Source organism: Calypte anna, chromosome 9 (genome assembly GCF_003957555.1).
Source record: "Calypte anna isolate BGI_N300 chromosome 9, bCalAnn1_v1.p, whole genome shotgun sequence".
Classification (NCBI taxonomy): domain Eukaryota; kingdom Metazoa; phylum Chordata; class Aves; order Apodiformes; family Trochilidae; genus Calypte; species Calypte anna.
The window spans coordinates 22,021,745-22,046,086 of record NC_044255.1 but is presented as its reverse complement, the minus strand read 5'-3'; the positions used below and the strand labels follow the sequence as shown (position 1 = coordinate 22,046,086).

The following is a 24,342-nucleotide window of genomic DNA, read 5'->3' as shown; positions in this document are numbered from 1 at the left end:
TTGCTAAGAACCACTGCCAGATAAAAGGTTCATAATTAATCCCACTTTCAACACTTCCCAACACAGAGACAAATGTCCTTGCGACTGCAATTTGATACCTTTTGATTTTAAAAAAAAAAGAGCACAATGAAAGAAAAAAATAAAATCTTTAAAGAAATCTTTAAAGGAAGCTGAAGCACTCTGCTGTATCCAAGAATCCTAAAGATGTTATCAAAAGACACAAGATTTTCAAGCTCTAACTTCCACCTCCACAGGAAACTTCACAACTACTGGGTACAGTTAATTTTTTCCTCAAAAAGAAAGCAGAAAGCCACCAAACCCTCTTTACATTAAAATACTGTGTTAGGATGTAACAGCCAATGACCTTCTCTAGCAGTTAATTGCATTCAGCTGGGAAAGGGAGAAGAAAAGGGAGAGGAAACCTCTTTGTACAACAAAGACACAGCAAGTTCAAGAGTACAACTGAGGCATTAATGTGATCAGATAGAGAAATTTAAATGGTTTGGTGAAACCAAAACCAGCCAAGCTCATCTTTTAACTGCAGGAATGAAGAAAGGAATTTAGCAGGAAAAGTAAAATGTACTGTGTGGAACTGCCAGGCAAAAGTCTCTTAGTGGTAAAATCCATGATAAGGAGTCATGTCTAAGAGAGCTATTACACTTTGTACTGTGAATTTCTCCATATAAACTTGGCCATATTGAATCCCACAATTTAAGAAGACTCCATTAATATCTCCATTAATTACCTCTCACCTGGGCAATGTAAAACTGCATTTGGAGACAAACTTCAACCTGCAGGCAAGGAAGGAGAAATAAAGAAGAAAAAATATTTTTCTAAAGAATTAAAAAATTCCTTAAAAAAAAATAGCACAAAACCAGTTTTATCCTAGTACTTCTTGGCACTAATAAAAAATCCAAAATGAACACAATTTGAAAACTTTTTATTGACAGTTTTACAGAACAATCCTTAATAAATAATATCTTGAGCAGCTCTCAAGACACCTCTTCATCTGCTTCTAAGTTTTGTAAGGCAGGCAAAGATCAAAATTGCACTGAGGTGTCTGCATGTTCACTGTAATGCAAGGACTTGTTGCTTATCCTCCAGAATTTCTTCCTCATCATCCATTTGGCTTTCATCCCAGCCCCTTAAAAGAAAGACACCAGAGTGATTTTCAGCAGCTCAAATTCCTTACTCTGCTTAGTGATGTATGTTCACATATGTCCAACTAGCAGGCATGAACATAGCTTTTGCTGTATATTTTGTGAGTAAATATACATTACAAGCTAACATATGCATTCTTTTCCCCTCAATCTTTGTCACATAGATTTTCACCTCTTAAGCAAGCAGGAAGTAAATAATTTTCCCATTATTGTAGCTCAGTTGAGAAATCCCACATCCTAGCATAAGGAGGAGAGTCTCATTTATGCTACTTGCACTATTTGCAAATATATTGTAGTTTTCTACTAATCTGCAGTTTCACTGTTGTGAAAATGATGAAAAACTTCAAAAAAAACCCAAACCAAACCCAAACAAGCACTAATCTCTACACCAGCCATATTTACACAGCAAGTGGGTAACCTCAGTGTTACACTGACCCTTGCTAATCACAAGATCATAGTAAGAAATTAATGACAGATTAATTGGGAACTTTCTTGTTTCCAGTCATCTCCTAAAATAGAGGAGACTTTTTCAAGGTACTTTACAACCCCAAAACTTGGATGATTTGCAATAGCCATACTTTATACATCTCAGTGCTGCATATTAACAAAAAGCAATAAAAAAAACCCCAAACTAAACATATTTCCAAAGTTTACAAAAATATATATGAGAGTATTGGCTTAGAACACCAACACACAAAATAGGTCATGCTGACCTTTGTAATCAACATGCAAAGTACAATTAAAAGTCAAGACTGCTTTTATTGCAATACTGACAAGATATTTGGCATTTGGAGCTTTTTACACTATCATGAAAACATGCTGAACAATTTTTAACTTACCTGATAGTATCAACTCTGCTGTGGTCTTTTAGCTCCAGGTTTTTGTGGAAAACTGTAGTGTCTGCAAGTATTTTCTCTGAGCATTTGCTGGAAGAGGTTGCATCTTCAGTAAGCAAGCTGTAATGTTTTTCAGGACCTGCAATATTTTAGGTCATTTCAGGAATAAATATAAGCAAAAGAATGCAGTATCTACACTGTCAAATGTAAAGATCTTCAGAGTATCAACAAAAACTTGGCATTAAAAGTCTTGAGGCAACTCCAGCTGATGAAAGATGTCACTGATGATCAACTGGGGTCTCTGCTTCTCATCCAACACATATTGATGTTATTATTTTCCCAGCTAGCCAGAAGTCTCTGCTTTCCAAGCAAGTCAAACAGAAAGGGAGAGAGAAAGAGACTGGGACAGTTCAACAATAACTTCCCTCCCTATCCTTTTCTGAGCATATTCAGCATGGATGCTCATTTTTCAAACATTACCAAGAGAAACTGTTCCTAACACAGGTGTGTTCTGATGAATACATATTAAAAAAGGCAGGACAGAGCTTGCTGAAATGTGGTATTTTGGAAGCTTCAGAAGAGCTGTGTGTGAAAAAAAAACAACCCAAAAAAACCAAAAACAAACAAACAAACACCAAAAAAACCCTACTTTTGTTTAGTGAAGGTGCATGACAGCCAGGACCTGCCAATACAAAACCACCATAGCAACTCAGAAGGGGAGGGACTGCATTACAGCTTGAGTGAGTCTTGATCATCAAATCATTTAGTGAATTATTGCATCAAACATCAGCCGACTCTGAGGAGGCACCTGAAGGAGCTGCTCATCTTCATTTTGTCCCCTTTAAACATGGATGGAAGCAATATTGCCACTTGCCTGTGTAACTCTGTAATTCTTTTTCCAGAGTAAGTAAGGCTTCCTGATCAGCAAGGTCTTCCCAGAGACACTCATCTTGTGTAGCTATATCAAGACATTTGTACTTTGCTACCTCAGTGTCATCTCTGAACACATCCATAGATGAACTTTCTGGTCTTGGCTGTGTGTTTTTTGGACAATTTCCAGTCATTTTACAGTGTGGGATATTTGTTGGCCAAGGTCTTCTAGAATCATTCCCTGAAATAACAGAAAAGGTCACTACTTCTAATAATTCAAGATTAAAAAGAATTTTATCTCAGCTCATTAGTGACATTTATTGTAGTTAAAATTATGATTGGAGCTGAACAGATTACTAATTTTGCTTAATATTGTGAATTAATAAATGTTAATAAAGAGCTCACAATTATATTGGGATGTGAAACTTCATGCTTCGGGGTTATCTTTCAGAAAAAATATTTAATTATCAGTTTTCAGTGGCACAAATTTGAGAGGAGAGACTAAGGAAGTTTGTAGAAAGCTTAAAACTTGGGTTCTGTCTTTTTTAATTCAAGGCAAGATGAATAAAATACAGACACTTTCACACATTTTTCTGGGATTCAAAATTGAATTTCAATTTCTGCACAAAGAATTTTTAATATTAAAATGCCAAGAAGGTTGCTTAAGATGGGCAAAAAAATGTAAGCTACATTCCTTGAGATGGAGACAGCTACAATTCAGAAAAGTAACAAAGTACAGATACAGTTATGAATTATTTTTTCCCTATTTCTTATAGTTCATATATTAAGCTTAGTGAAGAAATATTTTATTAGATCAAATCCAATGTATTAGATAAAACAAAGTAATACATAGTCTTGTTCTAGACACTTTATTATCTAAATATTCAAGTTAAGAGGGGAGTAACAAGGTAAAGGCAGGAGAAGAAACTAAGCACAATATAAAGAACTATTAGGGACAGCTGGGAAGAGAACTTTTAACTAAAAATTTTATTTTTAACTAAAAATTTTATTCTTATGAAAATAATGCCACGTACAAACCCTTTGTGACCAAACTAATAGATGAATATAAAATTACCTGAATTCAACTGAATCATCACAGACAGCACTTTTGCTTTTTACATAAAAAAATAAACCTGTTAAAGCAGGACCTCAAAGCTGTTGCTGTCCTTACCTGGACATGACCTCTGTGCTACCACTGGTGCAGAAATTCTCTTCTGCATCCCCAAACCACTTGAAGGTCTCTTCAGCTGACCTTCTAACACACCTTGAACTACAGAGTCAGCAGCATATTCACCCAAGCTCCTTTCAGTAACCCACTTCCCATCTCCTGAAATTAAAAAGTATTAGAGGAAACCAATGGCAGGTTTTGTGTTAATGTGCATTTACTGTTCCTGTATTTGCTGTGTTTAATGTGTGATTGTTAAAGAAGTTGTTCAACAAATTTTCTACACATAATGTAAAATAAAAATAATTTAAAAAATCACATTACACACTAAAAAAACTTTCATTCAAGCAATATACTTGATCATATAATTAATGTTCACCCATCATTTCACATCTTGTTTCATATGCACCACTAAAAGCATTTTTGTTAAGGTATTTTATACACAAAGAAAAGTATAAAGTCCTACTGGAACCCAATTCTCAGGGCATATAAAGAAGCTTATAAATCTGTGGCAGTAAAGTGATGTAATTTATCTCAAGGTAGTAAAGTTTATTTTATCCTTCCACAGCACCAGTAGTGTGTGTTGGCATGGAGTCAAGTTACATAAAGAGAAGGATGTCTCACAACAACAGTGATAAATTTGTATATTGTTTGAGGAATTTATTTGTCCAGCATTACCTGGAAATGGCACCTTACTGTCCCTGTGGCTAGAGACAGCACACAGTGAAGAACGTGCTCCAAGCACTCCTGGTTTAGGGTTTGCACCTACAACAAAGAAACCTTCAAATCCCCAGTACTGTGTAGGAACAGATTTCTGTCTTTTGGCTACATCCTGTAACTTGAAGAAAACACAGACATTAGAAACAGGAAAAGGGGAAACTCTGTGGGTTGCTCTTGCTAGTTTGTATTAATAAAATGCTCATTTCATAAAACCTGGGATGATTCTGATAGCCTGGTGCAGTAGATATCCACAAGGATGATGGTTTTGCATGGTTCAGGCTTTAAAATCCTATAAATATCCTGCTGATGTTGTGAGGGTTTGAGTTTATTCTTCCACTGTGGACATGAAATGCATTTTTTCTTTGTTTTCACTTATCCTGGTGTACATCAGCTAGATTAATACTGTTTAACAATTACTCCAAATCTAAATGTCCCAACCTCCCCCATAATATTTTGCTTTCCATTTTTTTTTTTCAGCAAATGAACATTTGAATAGGTTAAGTTAGAAAAGAGTATCTAGAATTTGGGGCATTCAATTGAGAGATGAAGAGACCTGGATACTGACATGGGAAAGAGCTGCATTCTCCCCCTCACACCTTTTATTTTTTGACCAAGATTGTTCTATTTGTCTGGGGTTTGGTTTTGGTTTTGTTTTGGGGGGGTTTCATCCCCTAACATATGAAATATGGAAGGCAGTGACATCCTCTGATTAAAACTATGTTTTTGATAGTTTCAGGGCAAGGTTTCTGGTGGAAAATGGGGAAAAGCAGTAGACTATTTCATGGTAATAATAAAACCATCAATATTTCTCAACTGACTCAAGAATATGTTATGTTGCCTCATGCTAAACTAGGAAAGTGGATTAAGAAACAGACATTATCTATTTAGCAATCAAGGAATTAATATTTTACCACTGAAGACTTTGTAAGTACAGGTAAAAGCAAGCTATGGCTATTGCAGATGCTGTCCAGCTGCTGTGAACCTTTCTGAGGTTTCTGCAGTGTCTCCAGGAGGTATTTGCTGCTCATTAACTCAGTAGGGTTAGAGATCTTCTCAGGTAGTTTGCAGGAACTAAGTGATCTTGTCATCTTCAGTTTCACACTCTCCTTTTGCACTGCATTTCTTTCCAGGTGACTGCAGACAGACATTTTTTCTACAACGAAGTCATGAAAGAGGGAGTTGGTTTTCTTTTATGTAGAATAATTTGAATTACAACCTGTGAGTCCACAATATTTTCTTCATTAACTTAAACACAAAAATCAGTTACCCCTAAGCCATAAAATTACAAATCTGAACTGCTAACTGTCAGGAGCTTCCTGCTCATGACTTCCAGAGGTGCCAGCATACATGGAATAAACCAACCAGGTAATACTACCTGCTCAATGTCTGATTTCTCTGTTCCTGTCCATTGTTGTCTGTGAAAACATTTGATCTTGATAATAATCTTATCATGTTTCCAACTCCTACTTCATGCTAATGCAGTTTTCTACATTTTCAATGCTATGATCTAACCAGAACCAGCACAAGAACTGCAATGGTATCAATTCCATGGAATACACTTAAAAAAATAGTATTATGGTTTGAAATATATCAACTAATAGTCTGTGAATGATTCTGCAAGGAGTTTTTCTTTGTTTATACAACTCACTCTCATTTTAATTTTTAACCTGTGCCCAAAGAAGCACATAAATCACATCTCATTAGTCAGCTGTTTGCTTTTTCACCTTTGAGTATCTTGAACTAAGCACAAAGAGAACAAGTGTCAGGTCCTGAAGTGCTGGAGCATTTGTTCAGGACTTGCAAGAACAAAGAAAATAAGTACCCTTACATTCCAACTTATTTCCTAATATTAAAAATGTGACAATATAGTTTATGTAGTTCTAGGGCACAGAATAAGATCTTTGGGATCCCTTAAGAGTGCTACAAAATAAAGTTGCAAAGCTTTCAAGGCGATTTCACTGACATGCAGCAGGCACTGGAATACTTCTACATTAATTATGATTTTTCATGCAGAACAGGTGGTCATTTAAAAAGTTGCTCAGCCTACCTATACAGATTATTTTTTTTCCACTTAAAAAGGGCACATGCCATATATTAAACCTAATACAGTACAGCTAAACTCTGAAATTGGTGAGATCACCCTACAATAGAATGATAAAACTGTATACACTTATGTATATTGTACAAATAAATATTAAAACTTACCTTGAGAAATTTCTTTATTAGAAACAGGATTTCTGTCAAGAGGAAAGGTAAAAAACACTGAGTGTCAGCTGTGGAAGTTAAATGACAAAATGACTTTCTCATTATGCCTACAGTTTGTCTTGGCATAAGGTCTGGTACTGTGCTGTTCTGATCTGCAGCTGCTGAACCACTTCTAAACAGATGAAGGAGGAAAAACCAGAAGAATAAAATATAACAAAACAGATCACACCTAATCAATAATGAATTCAGGGACATCAGAAAATTTACACATGTCCCATTAATTATAAGGACTATCAGTTTTGTCTGGAATGACATGAGAGGAGTAAGAGTACCTTGAAAGTACACAACACAGTTACAGATTTATCTGTATGACAGTCCCAGCTCCTACTGAGAGAGAATAGAGAAGAAAAAACCTGTAATTCAAGACATACACCTAGGAAGAAATGTCTCTTACATGATTTAACACTGGAGTGATTAAGCAAACAAAATAAAGACATTTTGAAGTGCTGTCTCCCTAGTTACAGGCAATTAATATACCTTGGTGGCTCACTGACAAAGCTGAAGAAACAAACTACTCATTGACTTTAATGGTAAAAGTGCTGTATGCCCCTTAATGGCCCAACAGTTGTCAAAATATCTTACAAATTAAGCAACAAATCATTAGGTCATCCAAATTAAAAGTTTCCAGACAGGATGTTGGAAGAAATGCAGTAATTAAGTTTCATGACACTGTCCTACTCTATGTTACACAGCAAGGATGAGAACCTGTGTATCCTCACCCTGCCTTAAAGCAATTTACAGTCAAGGATTCTCCCCTTTCACACAGACTACAAATACCTGCACAGAAAAGTCCCTGTTATTTAGCAACATAACTAAGTCAGAAGATATGATCTTTCTCCTCTCTTCCAAATAATCTCTGCATTTCTGATACCTTTCCATCTGCTCCAGTAGATCAGTTTTTCTTTGCTTATTCATTCCAATAGCCCCAGCTTCCATCACCACAAAGTTGGACAATCCTTCCAAGTCCTTGCCATAGGACTAATTAAAAAAAACAAACAAAAACCCCAAGAGATTAAAATAAAAAAAAACCAACTTATCTCAAGTGATTAAAAATCTTCAGACTTTATTTTTGTATAATTTCTGTACAGTAAGGGTTCCTGGACACGACAGGAACATATTACAGGGAAACTTTGGAAACCACACTCATGTGGAAAAGAGAAAAAAAATGCACCATTTTTCAATTAGAAATTATCTAGCTGTTGCTACTTGAGATATCTACCAGAACAATATTTAAACCAATCATTCAGGATCACTCTGAAGACTCGTGGAGAAGTTCTTTGTTACATACTTACATCATCAAGAAGCTCAATTTTCAAACAGGACTCTTTGAAATCTGCACTTTCAGAAAGAGTGTTGGGTACATCCTCTCTAAAAACAGACTTCCAATATCTCTTCACCTCTTCAACTGTGAAATAATAGTTAATTTGCTGCATTTCAGTTGTTCCTGGTCAAGAATTACTTATACAAATGAAAACTTTATTTATTATGAGGTGCTATAAATCTCTCCTTTCGTTATCCTTCCTTTCTTTAAGCAGAAACTGTCTAACTACCTAACTGTTCAACAATCACAGAAATAAAAATATCTTTAGTATTTGGTAGTTAGATTCAATGAACAGAAAGGTATTAAACCTGTTAAGTCATCAATGTCATCATCTCCTTCTCCCTCTTCTCCAGTCACAGCCTGATGCACATCCTGTGGTTCCACTGCCCTTAAATCTTTAATACCACTCATTTGCTCAACAGGAGTTCTAAAAAACAAAACCAAAACAATCTTAACAAGACATATTTTTTTTAATATGCAATATCACAGTCCCTAAAAAAAATAAATCAAAACCATCACACTACTTACTGCAGTAATATTAACTGCTAGTGAATATTAACTCTTCTTAATTTCACTGAGATAACCTCTCACCTCAGGGATCAATTAAACAACTCAGTAGTGTTGAAGATCCTACTGCCCCTTCTCTATAAAATTCCTGTAGCAAATGCCCCAAAAGTCAAGCAACTGAATATCAGTACCAGTCTTCAAATTCCACAATAAATTGCTAGCAGAGAGATTCCTCTCCAAATCTTACGTCTGCATTAATTCAGAAATATTTCATTATCAGGTCTGGGTATAGCAGTTATTTTATTTATATTTAGTTTATTATGATTAATATTTAATTTATTATTATTAATATTTAATTTATTATTAATATTTAATTATCAATAATATTTGTTCTATTTAACCACCATGTATACAGGCCCCTTAACTCTTGAAAATATTTCTAATAGTTGAAAAGTTTCAATGGATTTTTTTTTTAATGTTATTAAGTATTTCTGACTTCTTTCACTAGCACCAGCAACTTCAATACCTTCTGTATTTCTTCAGCAAGAGTTTCTCCAGGTAGCTCAGGCCATCTTTCTTGAACTCAATTTGCACAGGTTCCTTCCTAACAGTAAGATTGGTCTGCACCTCACAAATTCCCACAGATTCTATTAAAATTAGATATAAAAAAAAAAAATATTACACAGCTATACAGATATATAAACTTGTTATTTAGTTACATTGTTTTCTAATCAATTTCACATTAGTAGTCCATGCCTAACTAAGCCTTTGCATAATTCCAAAATTTAAACAGACAGCAGTATTGTATTTATGCCACACAGTCAGCAGTGGGGGAAGCCAGTAAAAACATTGATTACAGCTTCTCATCTAAAGGAAAATTACTGCATTGGGGGAGGGGAAGCAGGGCAGAAATCCATGACCCCACAAATAAAAATACCAGCATATCACAAATTCAAAACAACATAAAAAGAATGAACATCATCCATGAACTAGAGGAAAGAGACTATCTTGCACAAATCCAATCAGACAGGAGGTTTTGTTTCTTTCATTTTTTTTCCATGCATACTTCAACTGATTGCACATTTCACTGGGACAAAGAAATAAAGAGCCTATGGAAGACAAGCAGAAAATGGACTTTGATGCCACATATAAAATCTGAGCCATGAACATTCCTCAGTCAAAAGCTGGGACTCTGTGCTTGAGCATTACAGTTCACATTAAAGGCTCACCTGAGAAACAGAGCTTTAGAAAAATACAGGGACACAAACTAAACAGTCTGGCCAAAGCCACAGTTCAGTACAAAAATCAGGATAAACACTAATCTGAATGCTACTTAAAAAAAAAATAAAATGCAGAAGTTGTTATTAATTCATCTAGAAACACAGGGAGAAAAATTAAGAAGAAACATTTACTATGTTAACAGAACATCTATCTTCACTACTCAGAAATCTGCTAACTCACCAAAATGGCTTCCAATTTTTTAAATGCAATTAAAGAACAAAACCAATCATACCTGATAGGGCATCACTGGCATGCAGCTGTTCTCTGTGACCACGATTACGTCTTCTCCATTGGAGCAAAGCTTTCTGAAAAGACTTTGCAGATTCCTCCTCATTAAATGCACCATTTAGTAATAATCCTTTGTCCTGATTTTCAAGGCCTGTACAAGTTGATTCTGAGGACAGTTCCTAAATCAGTTCCACAACATTACTAGAGCACTGCTGCTGCTCATCCTCTCCCCATTTACACACAAGAGCAACAGCAGTTTTAGCATCACCCATGGAAATGCAGCACCCTGTTTTCATCAAGATCACACATTTCTTTTGTAGCCTTGCTCACAGCTAAACTGCAATGTTCAGCCAAGAGCAAAATAAGATCAAAAGTTTGCACAAGACTGACAGCCTGATTCCCCATTATACCCAAATTATCCTTAAAAAAGTGTTTTTTTTCTTACCTGAACTGTTACCTCAGTACTGTCTGCTGATGGTGGAAGAGATGAAAACTTGTCTGATGTGACCTGATACTTGCTATTCACTTTCTTCTGCTCATGATTCATTTTTGATTCACTCAGATTTACTTCCCTCATGAAGTGATCAATGACTTCCAACTTTCCAGCACGTGTATCTGCTCCTGTCTGTTAATAAAGCATTATGAAACCATAAATTTATTATAAACACAAATATTCCACCAAACACCATATTGGAAGCAGGTAGGAAACCACACACTGGAGTGATGAGGACATAAGCACATGTTAATTGCAATGTGTGCACGTGTGTGAGCAAAAATTCAATACTCTGAATATCCCATTAATCACCTCACAGGACAGACTAGAATGATGCATTTTATGCAGCACATATTGAAACAAATGTATGAGCTGTGTATTCTATTAATGAAGTTCTACTTACTGAAGATTTCCACTTAGAGAAGGCACATCTGTAGAGGTCAACAAGAGGAAAAAAATCATTTATGGATCTAAGTAGAGTACCCATCTATCTACATACAAAAAGTATTCTATCAAATTCCAAACTATGAAGAACCAGATGAGTCTGACTGAAAACAGCTACAGAGGAGAATAACAGTTTTACTCACTCTGGGACTTTACTGATTTGCAACCTTCATTAGCACCAGGAAAATTACTGTGAAAATGTAATAAAGGTTTTGATTGCCAACTCTTGAATCATTACCAAGCAAGAACAAAAAACATTTCATTTTTGTCTTTTCCCCATGTGCCCTCTCTGTTCACAGAGACCATTCTCTGTCTATGAAACTCTCAAGTAAGGAACACATTCTTCTCACAAAAAAAAAAAAAAAAACAACACCAAAAAAACCCAAATAAACCCCCAAACCAGTAAAGGTACAGGTAGAAAGAGTCAAAGATCTCAAGAAACCATTGCAAACTGAGAACTCATTCACATCACATCTCCTTTCCACCTGCTCTGCACTAACTCTCCTGTATGAACACGAGTGCTTTACCTTTTTGCTCAATTTTAGCAGCCTCCAACCATCCATAACTAACAGGAAAAGTTTTTCAGCCAGGATCACCACCACATTGGTAACACCCAGAGAGAGCACACAAAAACACACCCTGCAATTGCCCTTCTCCTTGGCTCGTTCTGTTTCCTATGGCAGATGCCTTAAAAAGGACCAGGCTAAAGATCCTGTTGCTTTCTTTTTCATGAGGAAAATAATCTTAGCATTACACATTCATTTCAAGGAGATGGTTTCATTGATGGAGCTTCACACATCTTTCTTCAAGCAAGCACAGCTGTGGGGTTCTTTTTGGTGCTCTGGCATTACAGCAGATCAATACTTGAAGGACCCACCCTGCTGTGTTATTTGTATGAACAACATGAGCATCTTTGTTGAGGTTTTGCTCAGTTGCTTCAAAATACTCAAGCAAGAATTGCAGAACTGATTGTAGAGAACACATGTAAAAGCTTATTTGTTTTGACCTCATGTTAAACTTCCCAGGGGATGAACTCAAGATGTTAATTTTCCCCTACTTTGATGCCTAACCCACACAGACACCTCTCCCTGCAACCTTTTGTTAGCTTCCTTTATCACCAGAGGCAGTTTCTAATTAGCTTCAGAGTAGGATTGGAGAGGATAGAGGACAATAAAAGGTGGTGGGGGAAGTGGTGTAAATCACGGCATTTTAAGGTAGAAATCTCCTGATGCAGATGGAGTGATCACAGCACTCCATGATTCTCACTTTAAATCTTTGTGTTCCTCCAGTGAACTGCTCCGTGGCCTTTAAGCCCTACAATAAAATTCCAGCATATCTCAGTCCAGTCTGTTTACCACTAAAACTGATACCAGGGGCTTATGCCTTTAAATATAAAAAAATTACCTATCTCAAAGAAAAAACATTACAAGATTTATCACTCTTTTCTTACCCTTGCTACCACCCAGCTTTCAGCTCTAGGACTGAAACATTTAAAAAATAAAAATAAAAAATAAATTAAAAAATAAAAATAAATAAAATAAATAAATAAAAATAAATAAATAAAATAAATAAATAAAAAATCCTAACCTCTCTCTATTTAGCGTGGTGAAATCTTTTTATACCCATGTAAAACAAGTTGTGGAAAAAAAATATGTCTACTGCATAACTCATGATTAAACATCATCCCAAAAGATTATTTACTGCTGCCTTTTCATTACCCACAGGATGGTGAATCCTTCTGTAACTGCCTTAAATTCTCACCTAAAGTTTTTCCATCAAATGATGTAACCTTTCTGCTAACATAAGCAAGGATCATTTCAACAATGAATTATTTATTAGACCAATAGCTTTGATAATTTACAGCAGTACTAATAGGATTATATTTCTGGGAAGAAAGAATGAGATCATCAAATAAATTTTAGCAGGATAACAGAATTACAGATCCAGAGACACCACTGAAAAGCAAAATTTGCCTTCAGTAGAACTCCATATGGCACAACTGAAATGACTTCAATCTACTTACATTTAATCAAGACCTTACCTGTATTTTTAATCTTTATGTTAGCTTGCAGTCTCACTATAAAGTAAATTTCTTTCTTTATAATTGCAGCAATAATGCATGAAACCAAACATTTTTCATAAAAATATCCTGATGTGTATTCTCTTTAATTCGTTCAGTCCTGCTCTAAAACAGTTATTGAAGCAGGAATGAAAGAAACTTAAAAAGAACAATAATATATATTTGGGAAGTTACTGGAAAAAGAAATTTCTCAGAATCAAAGTGGGAATAACCTTAGGAAAAAAAATTTGTTTTTCTCAAAAAAAAAACAACCAACCACCAAAGCATATGTAGCAAATTGGTCCAAAAATAGTTGTTCCAACCTATCCACAAAAAGCAATCAAATGTAATGCATGCCAACCTGAAGTTTTTTATAATTGCTACACAAGAATTCTAGGAGAAATCTTTTCTACCCTACTTGTAACATTTTTTTGTTTCGTAACACATATGAAACAAAGTTGTATGTTAGAAACTGAGCAGTACAGAGGTGACCACCATTTATTCCTTTGTGAATTTTTTGAAAGTATCAGGGGTTCTGAAAGTGGCAACCGAGGGAGCAGACATAAGTAGGAATTCAGACTTTCAAGCTTCCTTGTATTTAAATTCCAAATAACAGACTTAAATATAGACACAAGGGTCCAGAACTGTCTCTGGTGAGCAATTACACACCTTTGGCCATTTTTACCACTGACAATTTGTTTTTCTAAAACACTTGGCATGCAACAACTCGGGAAAGTCTCAAACAGTGCACCCATAATAATATTTCCAAGAGCCTGTGGAAAAACCTCCTTGCCCAGCATCGTGTTACGTTGCATCTCAACACTGCCACAGATGGAATTGCACCCAGTTCACAGAACCAGTTGGGTTGGAAGGAGATCACCAAGTCCAACCCTTGATCCACTGCGGTTCCCAACCCATGGCACTGAGTGCCACATTCAGCCTCTTCTTAAAAACCTCCGGGGATGGAGAATCCCCCACCTCCCTGGGCACCCCATTCACCCTCTCTGGAAAGAATTTTTTCCTAATATCCAACCTGGCAGAGCTTGAGCTCATGCCCTCTTGTCTTACTGATATCTGCCTGGGAGAAGAGCTCCAACCAGGATTCAGGGAGGAAAGGATTCAGGGAGTTGTAGGGAGTGATGAGGTCTCCCCTGAGCCTCCTCTTCCTCAGCCTAAACACCCCCAGCTCCCTCAGCCCTTTCCTCACAGGATTCGTGCTCGAGTCCCTGTTTCACAGCCTCCTTCTCCACCTTTTTCTTTTTTTTTTCTTTTTTAACAAAATCCATCGAGGGAAAGGCAGCAGGCTGGGGGGTTTGCAATAAAGCAGCGGTGCTGTTCGCTTCTGTGGAAACTTCTCCTCAGCCCATCAACCTCCTGCCGAGCCACTCGCGAACGCGAAACCTTTCGTGGAAGGCGGAGCCTTTCTCACCCTGTCACCCATCGGCTCGATGTATCGCGATAAAATCGCGAGGGAGGTGTCCCTCGGTGGGAACTTTTTTCCTCTCAGGTTTCTCTCAGGAAACAGTCTCCCCCGGGAGACTCCCCGTGTGGAGCCAACCCCTGTGCTTACCCACCCGCCTCGCCCCGACACGAGCGACCGTGTGGGATGGGGAATTCAGCCCTGGGGGGAGCGCAGCTCCGCCTCAGCTGAAGGGTGGGGGTGAAAGAAGGGCAAATCGTCCCTCAATCCTTCCTAAAATTCCCGTTTTGGAGCCTCCGGTCCCGGGAGGTGCTGGGGGAGCTCTGACAGGGAGCGGGGAAGGAGCGGGGAAGGAGCGGGGAACTCCCGCAGCGCGAGCGTCCTGCGGGTGCGCAGCGCCCCCTGGCGGCCCGCACGGGCACTGCGGGGATGGGAGAGTGGGGATGAGTGGGGGAAGCGGGGGGAGAAATCCTGGGTGAAAAACGTGGAAATCGGGATTTGCGGAGCAGGTGGGAGGTAAGGAGCACCCTAACAGCTTGCAGGAATAATAATAATAATAATAAATAATAATAATAATAATAATAATAACAACAACAGTAACAACAACATATAATCATGGTAATAGTTATATCAATAATAATATCAATAATGATAATGGTATCAATAACAACGATAATAACAATGATAATAACAACGATAAAATTATAATTAAATTATAATTTATAATTCAATTATATATAGTATATATATTATATATAATTATAATTATATAATTATAATATTATATAATATATAATATATAATATATAATATATAATATATAATATATAATATATAATATATAATATACAATATGTATGATGTTATATAATAAATGTATATTAAATAATAATTATATATTTATTATCATAGTGTTATGATATTAATTATTAATAGTAATGATTATAATTATAATGTTATAATTATAATATAATAATATAAAAATTATATTAAAATATTATATAATATATATTATATTGTATTGCATTATATTATATATAATTATATAATTATATATTATAGTTAAATTATAATAGTAGTGGCAACCATAGTAGTAACAATAGTAGTAAGTAACAACAGTAGTGGCATAATAATAGCAAGTAACAATAGTAGTAAGTAACAATAGTAATGGCAGCAAGAATATGTTAAAATAATGTTATAATAACATTATAATATGTAATAATAACATTATAATAGCAAATAAAATATACAACCATTATCTATAATGGTTGTATATTTTATTTGTATTATGTATAATATGTATATATTATGTATATCAATGTATATATAATATGTATATATTATTTGTATTATGTTTGTATTTGTATATTGTATTATATTTGTATTTGTATTATGTATAATGGTTGTATATAATATCATATGATATGGAATAGTGGTAGGAATTGTGTTATAATAAGAAAATAAAACAGCTTTGGCAAGGATGGGGATGATTGGCTTGAGTGCACAGCCAGGGTCAGGTGAGCACTAATGAAGTGGAATGTAAAATAAGTTAAAAAAAACAGAATTAAAAATAAATTTTAAAAAAGGAAGCAGAATTCCAGGGGGTTTGGTGGCAAGCAAACTCAGCAGAAAATTAAATTTCATCATTTTGTTTTGTTTTCCCTAAAGGAAAACCATTTAAAAGACACACAAAGAAAATAATCTGCACCTTTTGTTCTGAGTGGTTGCAGCTCCAATCAGCCCAATTAGCTGTAAAAGCAATATTAATGTGCCATGGCATTTATCACAGAGCAGGGTGGAAATCTTTCAAAGAGAGGGAATGCTTTCTCAGAATAAAAAAAAAAAAAATGATAGGAAATGATGGAACTACTCTGTTTGCACAAGTTACTTCAAAAATCCATTAGGGGTTATGTGGTATTTTGGGGGGTAGTTTCCTATTCGAACTTTTAAAAAGGTAAAATCTCTCTGAAATATAAATCACTTCACACCTGATAATACAGATTTCCAGTCTTTAACACAGCTCAGGAAGCAGCCAGGATTAAGAATGTGTCCTGGTTTGGGCCAGGATAAAGGTGATTTTCTGTCTTGTACTTTTGCTTTTAGCTCAGTCTCTTTCATAGAATCACAGAATCATAGAATCCTTGGGGTTGGAAGGGACCTCGAAAGATCATCTAGTCCAACCCCCCCTGCCAGAGCAGGGCCACCTAGAGCACTTCGCATAGGAACGTGTCCAGGCGGGTTTTGAATGTCTCCAGTGAAGGAGACTCCACGACCCCCCTGGGCAGCCTGTTCCAGGGCTCTGTCACCCTTACAGGAAAAAAATGTTTCCGGATATTCAACTTGAACCTCCTATGCTCCAATTTACACCCATTACCCCTTGTCCTATCACTGGTCACCACTGAGAAGAGCCTAACTCCATCTCCCTGACACTCACCCCTTACATATTTGAAAGCATTGATGAGGTCACCCCTCAGTCTCCTTTTCTCCAAACTAAAGAGACCCAGCTCCCTCAGCCTTTCCTCATAAGGGAGATGTTCCACTCCCTTAATCATCTTAGTAGCTCTGCGCTGGACTCTTTCAAGCACTTCCCTGTCCTTCTTGAACTGAGGGGCCCAGAACTGGACACAATACTCCAGGTGCGGCCTCACCAATGCAGAATAGAGGGGGAGGAGAACCTCTCTTGACCTACTAACCACACCCTTTCTAATGCACCCCAGGATGCCATTGGCCTTCTTGGCCACAAGGGCACATTGCTGGCTCATTGCTGGTTGCACTTGCTGAAATGAACAGCAAGTTTCTCAGACAGTGTGTGCTTCTAGGACTGGTAACACTTGATGTTTAGAGTTACTGCTAGAGCCTGGTGTGCAGAGCCAGGGACACTGCTCAGCTCTGAGGAACATTTTACTGTCCAGGAGGATAAAGAGGTCCCACCTGCAGCCTCCTTTGGGGAGGGACAAGATAGATGCCAGAATTGACCAAACAGAGGATTTCATCCCATATATGTCATACTCAGTATAAATTTGAGGGATCACAAGGGCCAAGCCAGACTTCGGGATTTCCGGATTTCCAGATTTCCTGCTTCCCTTCCTTCACCCAGCATCCTGGGAGGATTCCATCCCTTCCTCTGCCTGTGCTCCTGATCCATCCCAGCCCACATCTGTGTGTTCCTGCCTCCAGCTCCCAACTGCTCCTGACCCCAGGATTCCAGCCTGGACTTTCCCAGGGCTGCCCTGCAGCCTCGGGGGTGACCTGAAAGTTATTGGGGGAGAGGAGGAAGGAATGTGGTATCAATTTTCCTGTATATTTGTATATATTTAGTAATTTTTCCTATTTATCATTCCTGTTCCATTAAAGCTGTGTAGTTTAGTTCCCAACCCATCAGTCTCTCTCCCTTATTCTCTCTCCTTTCTTTATAAAGGAGGAGAGGGACATTAATAGAGAGCGTCTGTTATCCGGTTTAATTGTCAGGCCAGTGTTAAACCCTGACAGAATGTCTCCTGGTGCTCTTGGAAATATTTAGAATTACAAAACATTCCTGGACCACTCAATATTGTCCTGTTTGCCTGCAACCACACATCTTACTTTAATCATAGGGTAGTGCTCTTTAAGTAGGAGATAACTCTCCTGCACTCCTGTTCCCATGCTGGGCAAATTAATACAAATATAGCTTAAAAAACCCTTGCTGTTAAAGGAGTGATAATGGTTTTGATAACAGAATCATTTAATCTGCTCCCTGGCCACTCAGGAAAATCAGCATATAAAGCCCCCCCTTCAGCTGATGTAGTTATCAGAGTGAGAAAGGCTCAAATTAAAGTGGATTTGAGAAATATATTCTGGGAAAAAATGTGAGAGACTTATTGCCTTAACTTCACTCCAGTAAGATAAGATATTTAAATAACCAGAATCAAATTAATCTCAAATATTTAAGTAAATTTTCCTCTCTTTAAGTTGCTGAACATCAAATAATTAATAAGGCACCTCAAGCTGACCATCTTGGAGAAGTCTTTTTTTTTTCTTTTCTTTTTCCTTTTTTTTTTTTCTTTTTTCAGAATAAACTACAAAAATAAGGTATTTAAAAAAAAATAATCTTCAACTGGACTGAAAAGCTAAGGCCAAAAGTTCAAATGAGCTCCTTGACATTATCATCTCACCAACAGCAATCCTACCATCAAAATAATTTCTTTTTCTGGCAGGAATGGAGGCAGCCAGTACAATAACACCAGGCAACATCCAGCAAGCTAACCCAGAATTTAGAGCTATTTCTGTATTTTAGGGATGCACATTTGTATTAACATCTCTAGGAAAAATTAATTCCTCATGAAGGAGCCTGAAAGTCTCCAAGGTCAGACTCATCTGTGCCAACCACGCACAGCTTGAAGCCTGGACAAACCCAAAATAATTAATTTTAAAATTTATTGTACTCTGTAACACATCTAAGTCTATTTAGTGCTACAAAACTACTATGTATACACAATATATTTTGTTTAACTTACCAGCAGAGCACTCTGAATTTCACCCAGTCCACATGCTAGCTTCTTCACTTCAGATTTTTCATGAGCTACAGAATTTGCCATTTCATCCTTAAATAGTTCTGTCACTGACTCTGGAAATAAAAATCAAAAAACTCCACCTCAAACCCAATACTCCACTCCAGATTTCTTTACTGGTGAATTAGAACATACTTCAAGAACCAGATATTCCACCAGAAGCTGATGAGTTTTTACTAAATTAATAAATTTGCCTTTACCTTGGATCTGTTCTTTGAGTATTTTCAACCTGGCTTTTCCTGAAGGAACCTGTAAGAAAGAATATTTCCATTTATATATAAACACCAGGGTAAGAAGAGTATGAATATTAAATGAAAATTAATAAAAGCATAACACTTCTGGCATTAAAATGTTACTGTTTCTTGGGAAATAGTTAACCATATATTTAAATAGTTTAAATAGAAGGCTCCATTTATTATTCATTATAATGAGAGGTGTTAAAATCTGTGACCAGTTGCTCTCCCCACTCAGGAAATGGCTCTTGTTTGCCCAAACAGGGACCCAGCAAGGGCTTCCCACAAGCACAGACCTGCAGAGAATTCATAATTACAGTGATTTCAGCTCAAATGTCACCCCATGAAGTTTACTGCAAATATATCTACCCACAGTTTGTTGCAGGGGGGGATTTGGTTTTGCTTCTGCTTCTCTTCATTACCCTTTCATGATGTAGCACCCCAGTAACTCAATATTTTCAACAGTTTTGCCCTTCAGTTTTTCCCTACAAAGAGTCCACTCTGCACCCTCACTTCCACCCCAGCCTCCACTCTTTTGCATCTGTAGAAATTTTAATTTTGCCCCTTTGAGACTCCTGCCCCACTCAACTCCTGGGCCATCACAGCTGACAATTTAAAGCCTTTGAAGTGGCAGCAGATCTAAGTTGTTTGTCTCAGAGGAGGGGAAAGGGAAGGAGGTGGGTTAAAGACAACCTTGTCATCCAGAGCCTCTCTTCTTCTCAGAGGCAGTTTTATTGAAATTGAGTGTGCTGGCTGAGAAGACCTTCACACCAAACTGCTGCTGCTTCAAAAGGCTTCCAGAAGCAAGTCTGACAGCTTAGTCTGAAGTTGTCACTGTCTGTTTTCTTCAGACTTCCATAAGCTTTAATTCAGCCAATTTCAAGTGGTCTCACTTAATTAACAGCTCTCGTTTCAACACTGAAAATATAGCATGGCTTCCAGGGGAAAAAAAAAAAAATCTTAGGAGAAAACCCTCTTTTTATGTCCCACTCAGTCCAATTTGCATGTCTCTCCAGACACATCAGTGTCTGCTAAAGGAAGGAGGAAGTATCTCTAGGCTGAATTACTTTGGATTTGGGATCCCCTACAGATTCATGGAAGAAGTGAAGAACATAAGGTCTGTTAATCACACAATTGGGATTTTAACAGCACTTTTAACAGCACTCATGAACATTATCAGATGACAGATACACCTAATTCTTGCTTCCAGGATGTATAAAGCCTGAAGGAAAAGAGCCTAAGCTATTAAAATGATTAATTTTTTCATCAGAGAATGAAATACTAAGTCTAGGTTATTGCAGTTGGAAGTACTAACACTCCTACAAACCAACAGACCCCCAAACAGAACATGATGTTCCTCCAGCTCAAAAGGAATCTGTGATAAGCTTGTCATGGAAAAATAAAAAAATATTATTCAGCATGAGATTAACCTTTTATTTTTACAGTATTTAGAATTCCCATTTTCTTGACTATAAATGTTCCAAATCTTGTTTGGTTTTAAACAGCTTTATCTGGAAATATAGTTTCCTACCTTATTACTCTTCTCTTTGCTTTGTGGCAGAACTCGGGCTTGAGTGATCATTGCTCCTGCCTGCCCAGATTTCCAATGGTAAGCACTTGATTTCCTGTGAACCAAAAATCAAGAAAATCTTTGGAAATTATGTCTTCTCTAAGTAAGAGATGCATAAATGTTTTTCAAATAATAACAGAATGAAAATGAAAGACTTAGCTATAGGATCAATTCCCCAAAACACAAACACCTTCCTGCCATTGAAATTTGCTTAGCATTGACTTTAATCATTGTAAAAACATCAAATGTACAAGAAAGTCCTTATTTTTACACCACTGAATCAGGCATTATTAAATGTAAGAAAATCCCATCGATTCTCTAAGGCTGGGTTTAAATGAATATAAATTGAAGAGAAGAACACTTCAGATTAATCTTCTTTGTCCAATGTATTCACCCAGAAGTGCAGAAATGCAGCAGCTTTCAATAAGCCAGGAAAACATAGAATCATAGAATCATAGAATCATAGAATTAGCCGGGTTGGAAGGGACCTCAGAGATCATCTAGTCCAACCCTTGACCCACCGGAGCAGTTGCTAGACCATGGCACTGAGTGCCACATCCAGTCTTTTTTTAAATGTCTCCAGGGACGGAGAATCTACCACCTCACCGGGCAGTCCATTCCATAGCCTGATCACCCTCTCCGTGAAGAAATTCTTTCTAATATCTAACCTAAACCTCCCCTGGCACAACTTAAGACTGTGTCCTCTTGTCTTGTTGAAGGTCGTCTGTGAAAAGAGTCCAGTTCCCACCTCGCTACACCCTCCTTTCAGGTAGTTGTAGACAGCAATGAGGTCTCCCCTGAGCCTCCTCTTCTTCGGGCTGAACAGCCCCAGCTCTCTCAGCCTCTCCTCATAGGGCCTGTGCTCGAGTCCCTTCACCAGCCTGGTTGCCCTCCTTTGGACCTGTTCCAGGACCTCTACATCCTTCTTAAACTGAGGGGCCCAGAACTGGACACAGTACTCGAGGTGTGGCCTAACCAGTGCTGAGTACAGGGGAAGAATCACCTCCCTGGACCTGCTGGTGACGCTGTTTTTGATACAGGCCAGGATGCCATTGGCCTTCTTGGCCACCTGGGCACACTGCTGGCTCATGTTCAGCTTCCTGTCAATCCAAACTCCCAGGTCCCTTTCTGCCTGGCTGCTCTCCAGCCACTCTGTCCCCAGCCTGTAGCACTGCATGGGGTTGTTGTGGCCAAAGTGCAGGACCCGGCACATACCCAAAGTGGCTATCAGTTTAGATATTGACTACTACTTTCTAAGACATGTTTCCCAACAAAAAAAAAAATGTCTGAAAAAATACACAGCTTCATGGAAACCAGGACCAAAGCAGTATTTAGTACAGCATCCCCCTCAGAAACTTCAGAAATGAGACTGACCCAGTGCAAGAGAAACTACTTGCTGTCTCCTGCTTTAAAAATAAGGTGACAAATCCAATCAGAATGGGGAAAAGGGAAAAGAGGGAATAAATGAGAAACAGGGATCTCTCCGACACAAGAAGCATCCCTGCCAGGAAGGATTTTTCAGTTTTCTTTTTATTTTTTTTTTAATTTTCATGGGAGTTTACAATGAGAAAGGGATAGGGTAGAAAAGTTTCTCATCAAGAAAGACTGGAGAGGGGAAACTGAGCACTTTGTGAATTCCAAACTTTGCAAAATACCCCATCTGGAAGGAGGGGGGGATGTGGAGGGAGCATCCCAGTGGATTCCTTTATCTGAAACAGAAATGTAACCTACTTTCTCTGCTCTTTTTCTCTTCTCATGTTCAACTGCAGTTGCTGTAATCTCTTCTCCATCTCTTTGTTTTCTGTTTCCAACTGTGCCTTCTCCAGCTGCAATTCCCTGACAGTTCTGGAGAAATTAATATAAAATATTCATTAGAAATCACTTCAAAGACAGTAAGGAACACGAAGATGGTTCAAGTAGCCAGGAAAAAAGGTTGGAAAACTTGACAGTAAAGGCAGATCACCCTTCCAGCTCTCAGCAAGAGTTCTGGAAAACTTTGGGCAGGTGTAAACTCCTTGGACTCCTTGGGCATTCCAGAGTCCTCTGGATCTGGCATAGATATTACAACCAAGATAAAACTGATACAATCGTGTCTGCATTTAGAAAGGTTTCAGGAATTATCTAAACAGTCCTGAGAATCCTTTAGCACTGTTTGTTTGTGTGTATGTATCTTAGATACATTCTTACAAGACCTGTAGCTTAGAAAATGGATTAAAACTTAAAGGCTTAAAGATAAAACTGTAGTGAAAATACTGGAAAAGAAACATTATTCTTCCTGCTCATACCCAAATAAGCTCTTCTACTTCGTGTTGCATTTCAAGTTATTAAAATGGTACAAAACATCTCTATCAGAATCATATAAAATGCACTTACTTAGTTTTTAATCTCACTGAGGTTCCAGTTTTTGAGCCTGGGAGTATTACAAAATCGTTGATGTTCATGATTCCCAGTACAAACTCTTCTAAAAAAAATAAATTAAAAAAAAAATAAAATTGATGATCTACAGCAATCTGTTGAAATGGGAATTTGATTGAAATTAAAACAGTAAATCCTCGTTATAAATCAAAAATATTAGTGCACAGAAAGAGAAATGGAGCACAGAACGTGTTTATATGAAGTGCCAATTAAAACCTAGAGCAGCTCCTAATTCAATTTAACTGGAAGAAAAACTATTTATGTTACAAGGGAAAATATTGACTTGTCTGTTTCCTTTGAGCAATTCCCTAAAGTTCAGTGAAAGGAGTTTAACACTAAATAAAACAGAGCTTTCTTGAACCAGACCCACAGAGGAGAAAATTGTTATCAATGGCTATGAAACCAAAGCATCTCAAAGACTCAGAAAGCCAAATGTTTTCTGTCCTATACAAATGGACACAAAAGAACAGGAGTATTCAGACACATTTGTTTTCCTCCAGGTTGTAAAATACTTTTCCAACAAGGAAGTTCATCCAGCACAGAGCCCAAAATGAAGCTTGACATTCCTACTCTCTCAGCACCAGTGTTTAAGAACAAGAATAATTAATATGATGATATTAATAACTAGTACAGACACCTGGAAGAAACCATACCTGTAGTTTTAAGCACACAAAGATCAACACTGACTTGTGCAAATGGAGCAGGGAAAATACCTTTTTAGTCCAGCATACTCTACAGAGAAAAATAAAGCAGTCCATTCTTTCATATAATTTAAAAACTATTACTTTTTCACATTCTAAGAGTAAAA

General features: G+C 37.3%; 1 protein-coding gene across 1 annotated transcript; it reads right to left on the bottom strand.

The window, feature by feature from the left end:
- Positions 1–1,068: 1,068 nt before the first annotated feature.
- On the bottom strand, positions 1,069–23,560 carry ZBBX (zinc finger B-box domain containing). The gene is made up of 19 exons (XM_030456447.1): positions 23,493–23,560; positions 22,851–22,964; positions 21,081–21,174; positions 19,517–19,565; positions 19,263–19,372; positions 17,701–17,710; positions 10,811–10,971; positions 10,349–10,532; positions 9,371–9,491; positions 8,646–8,764; positions 8,309–8,421; positions 7,888–7,994; positions 6,957–6,988; positions 5,663–5,904; positions 4,710–4,869; positions 4,038–4,199; positions 2,871–3,107; positions 2,000–2,135; positions 1,069–1,144 (listed from the first exon to the last, which is right to left on the bottom strand). The coding sequence occupies exons 1-19, from the start codon at positions 23,558–23,560 to the stop codon at positions 1,069–1,071; spliced, it is 2,295 nt and encodes a 764-aa protein (XP_030312307.1).
- Positions 23,561–24,342: the final 782 nt, after the last annotated feature.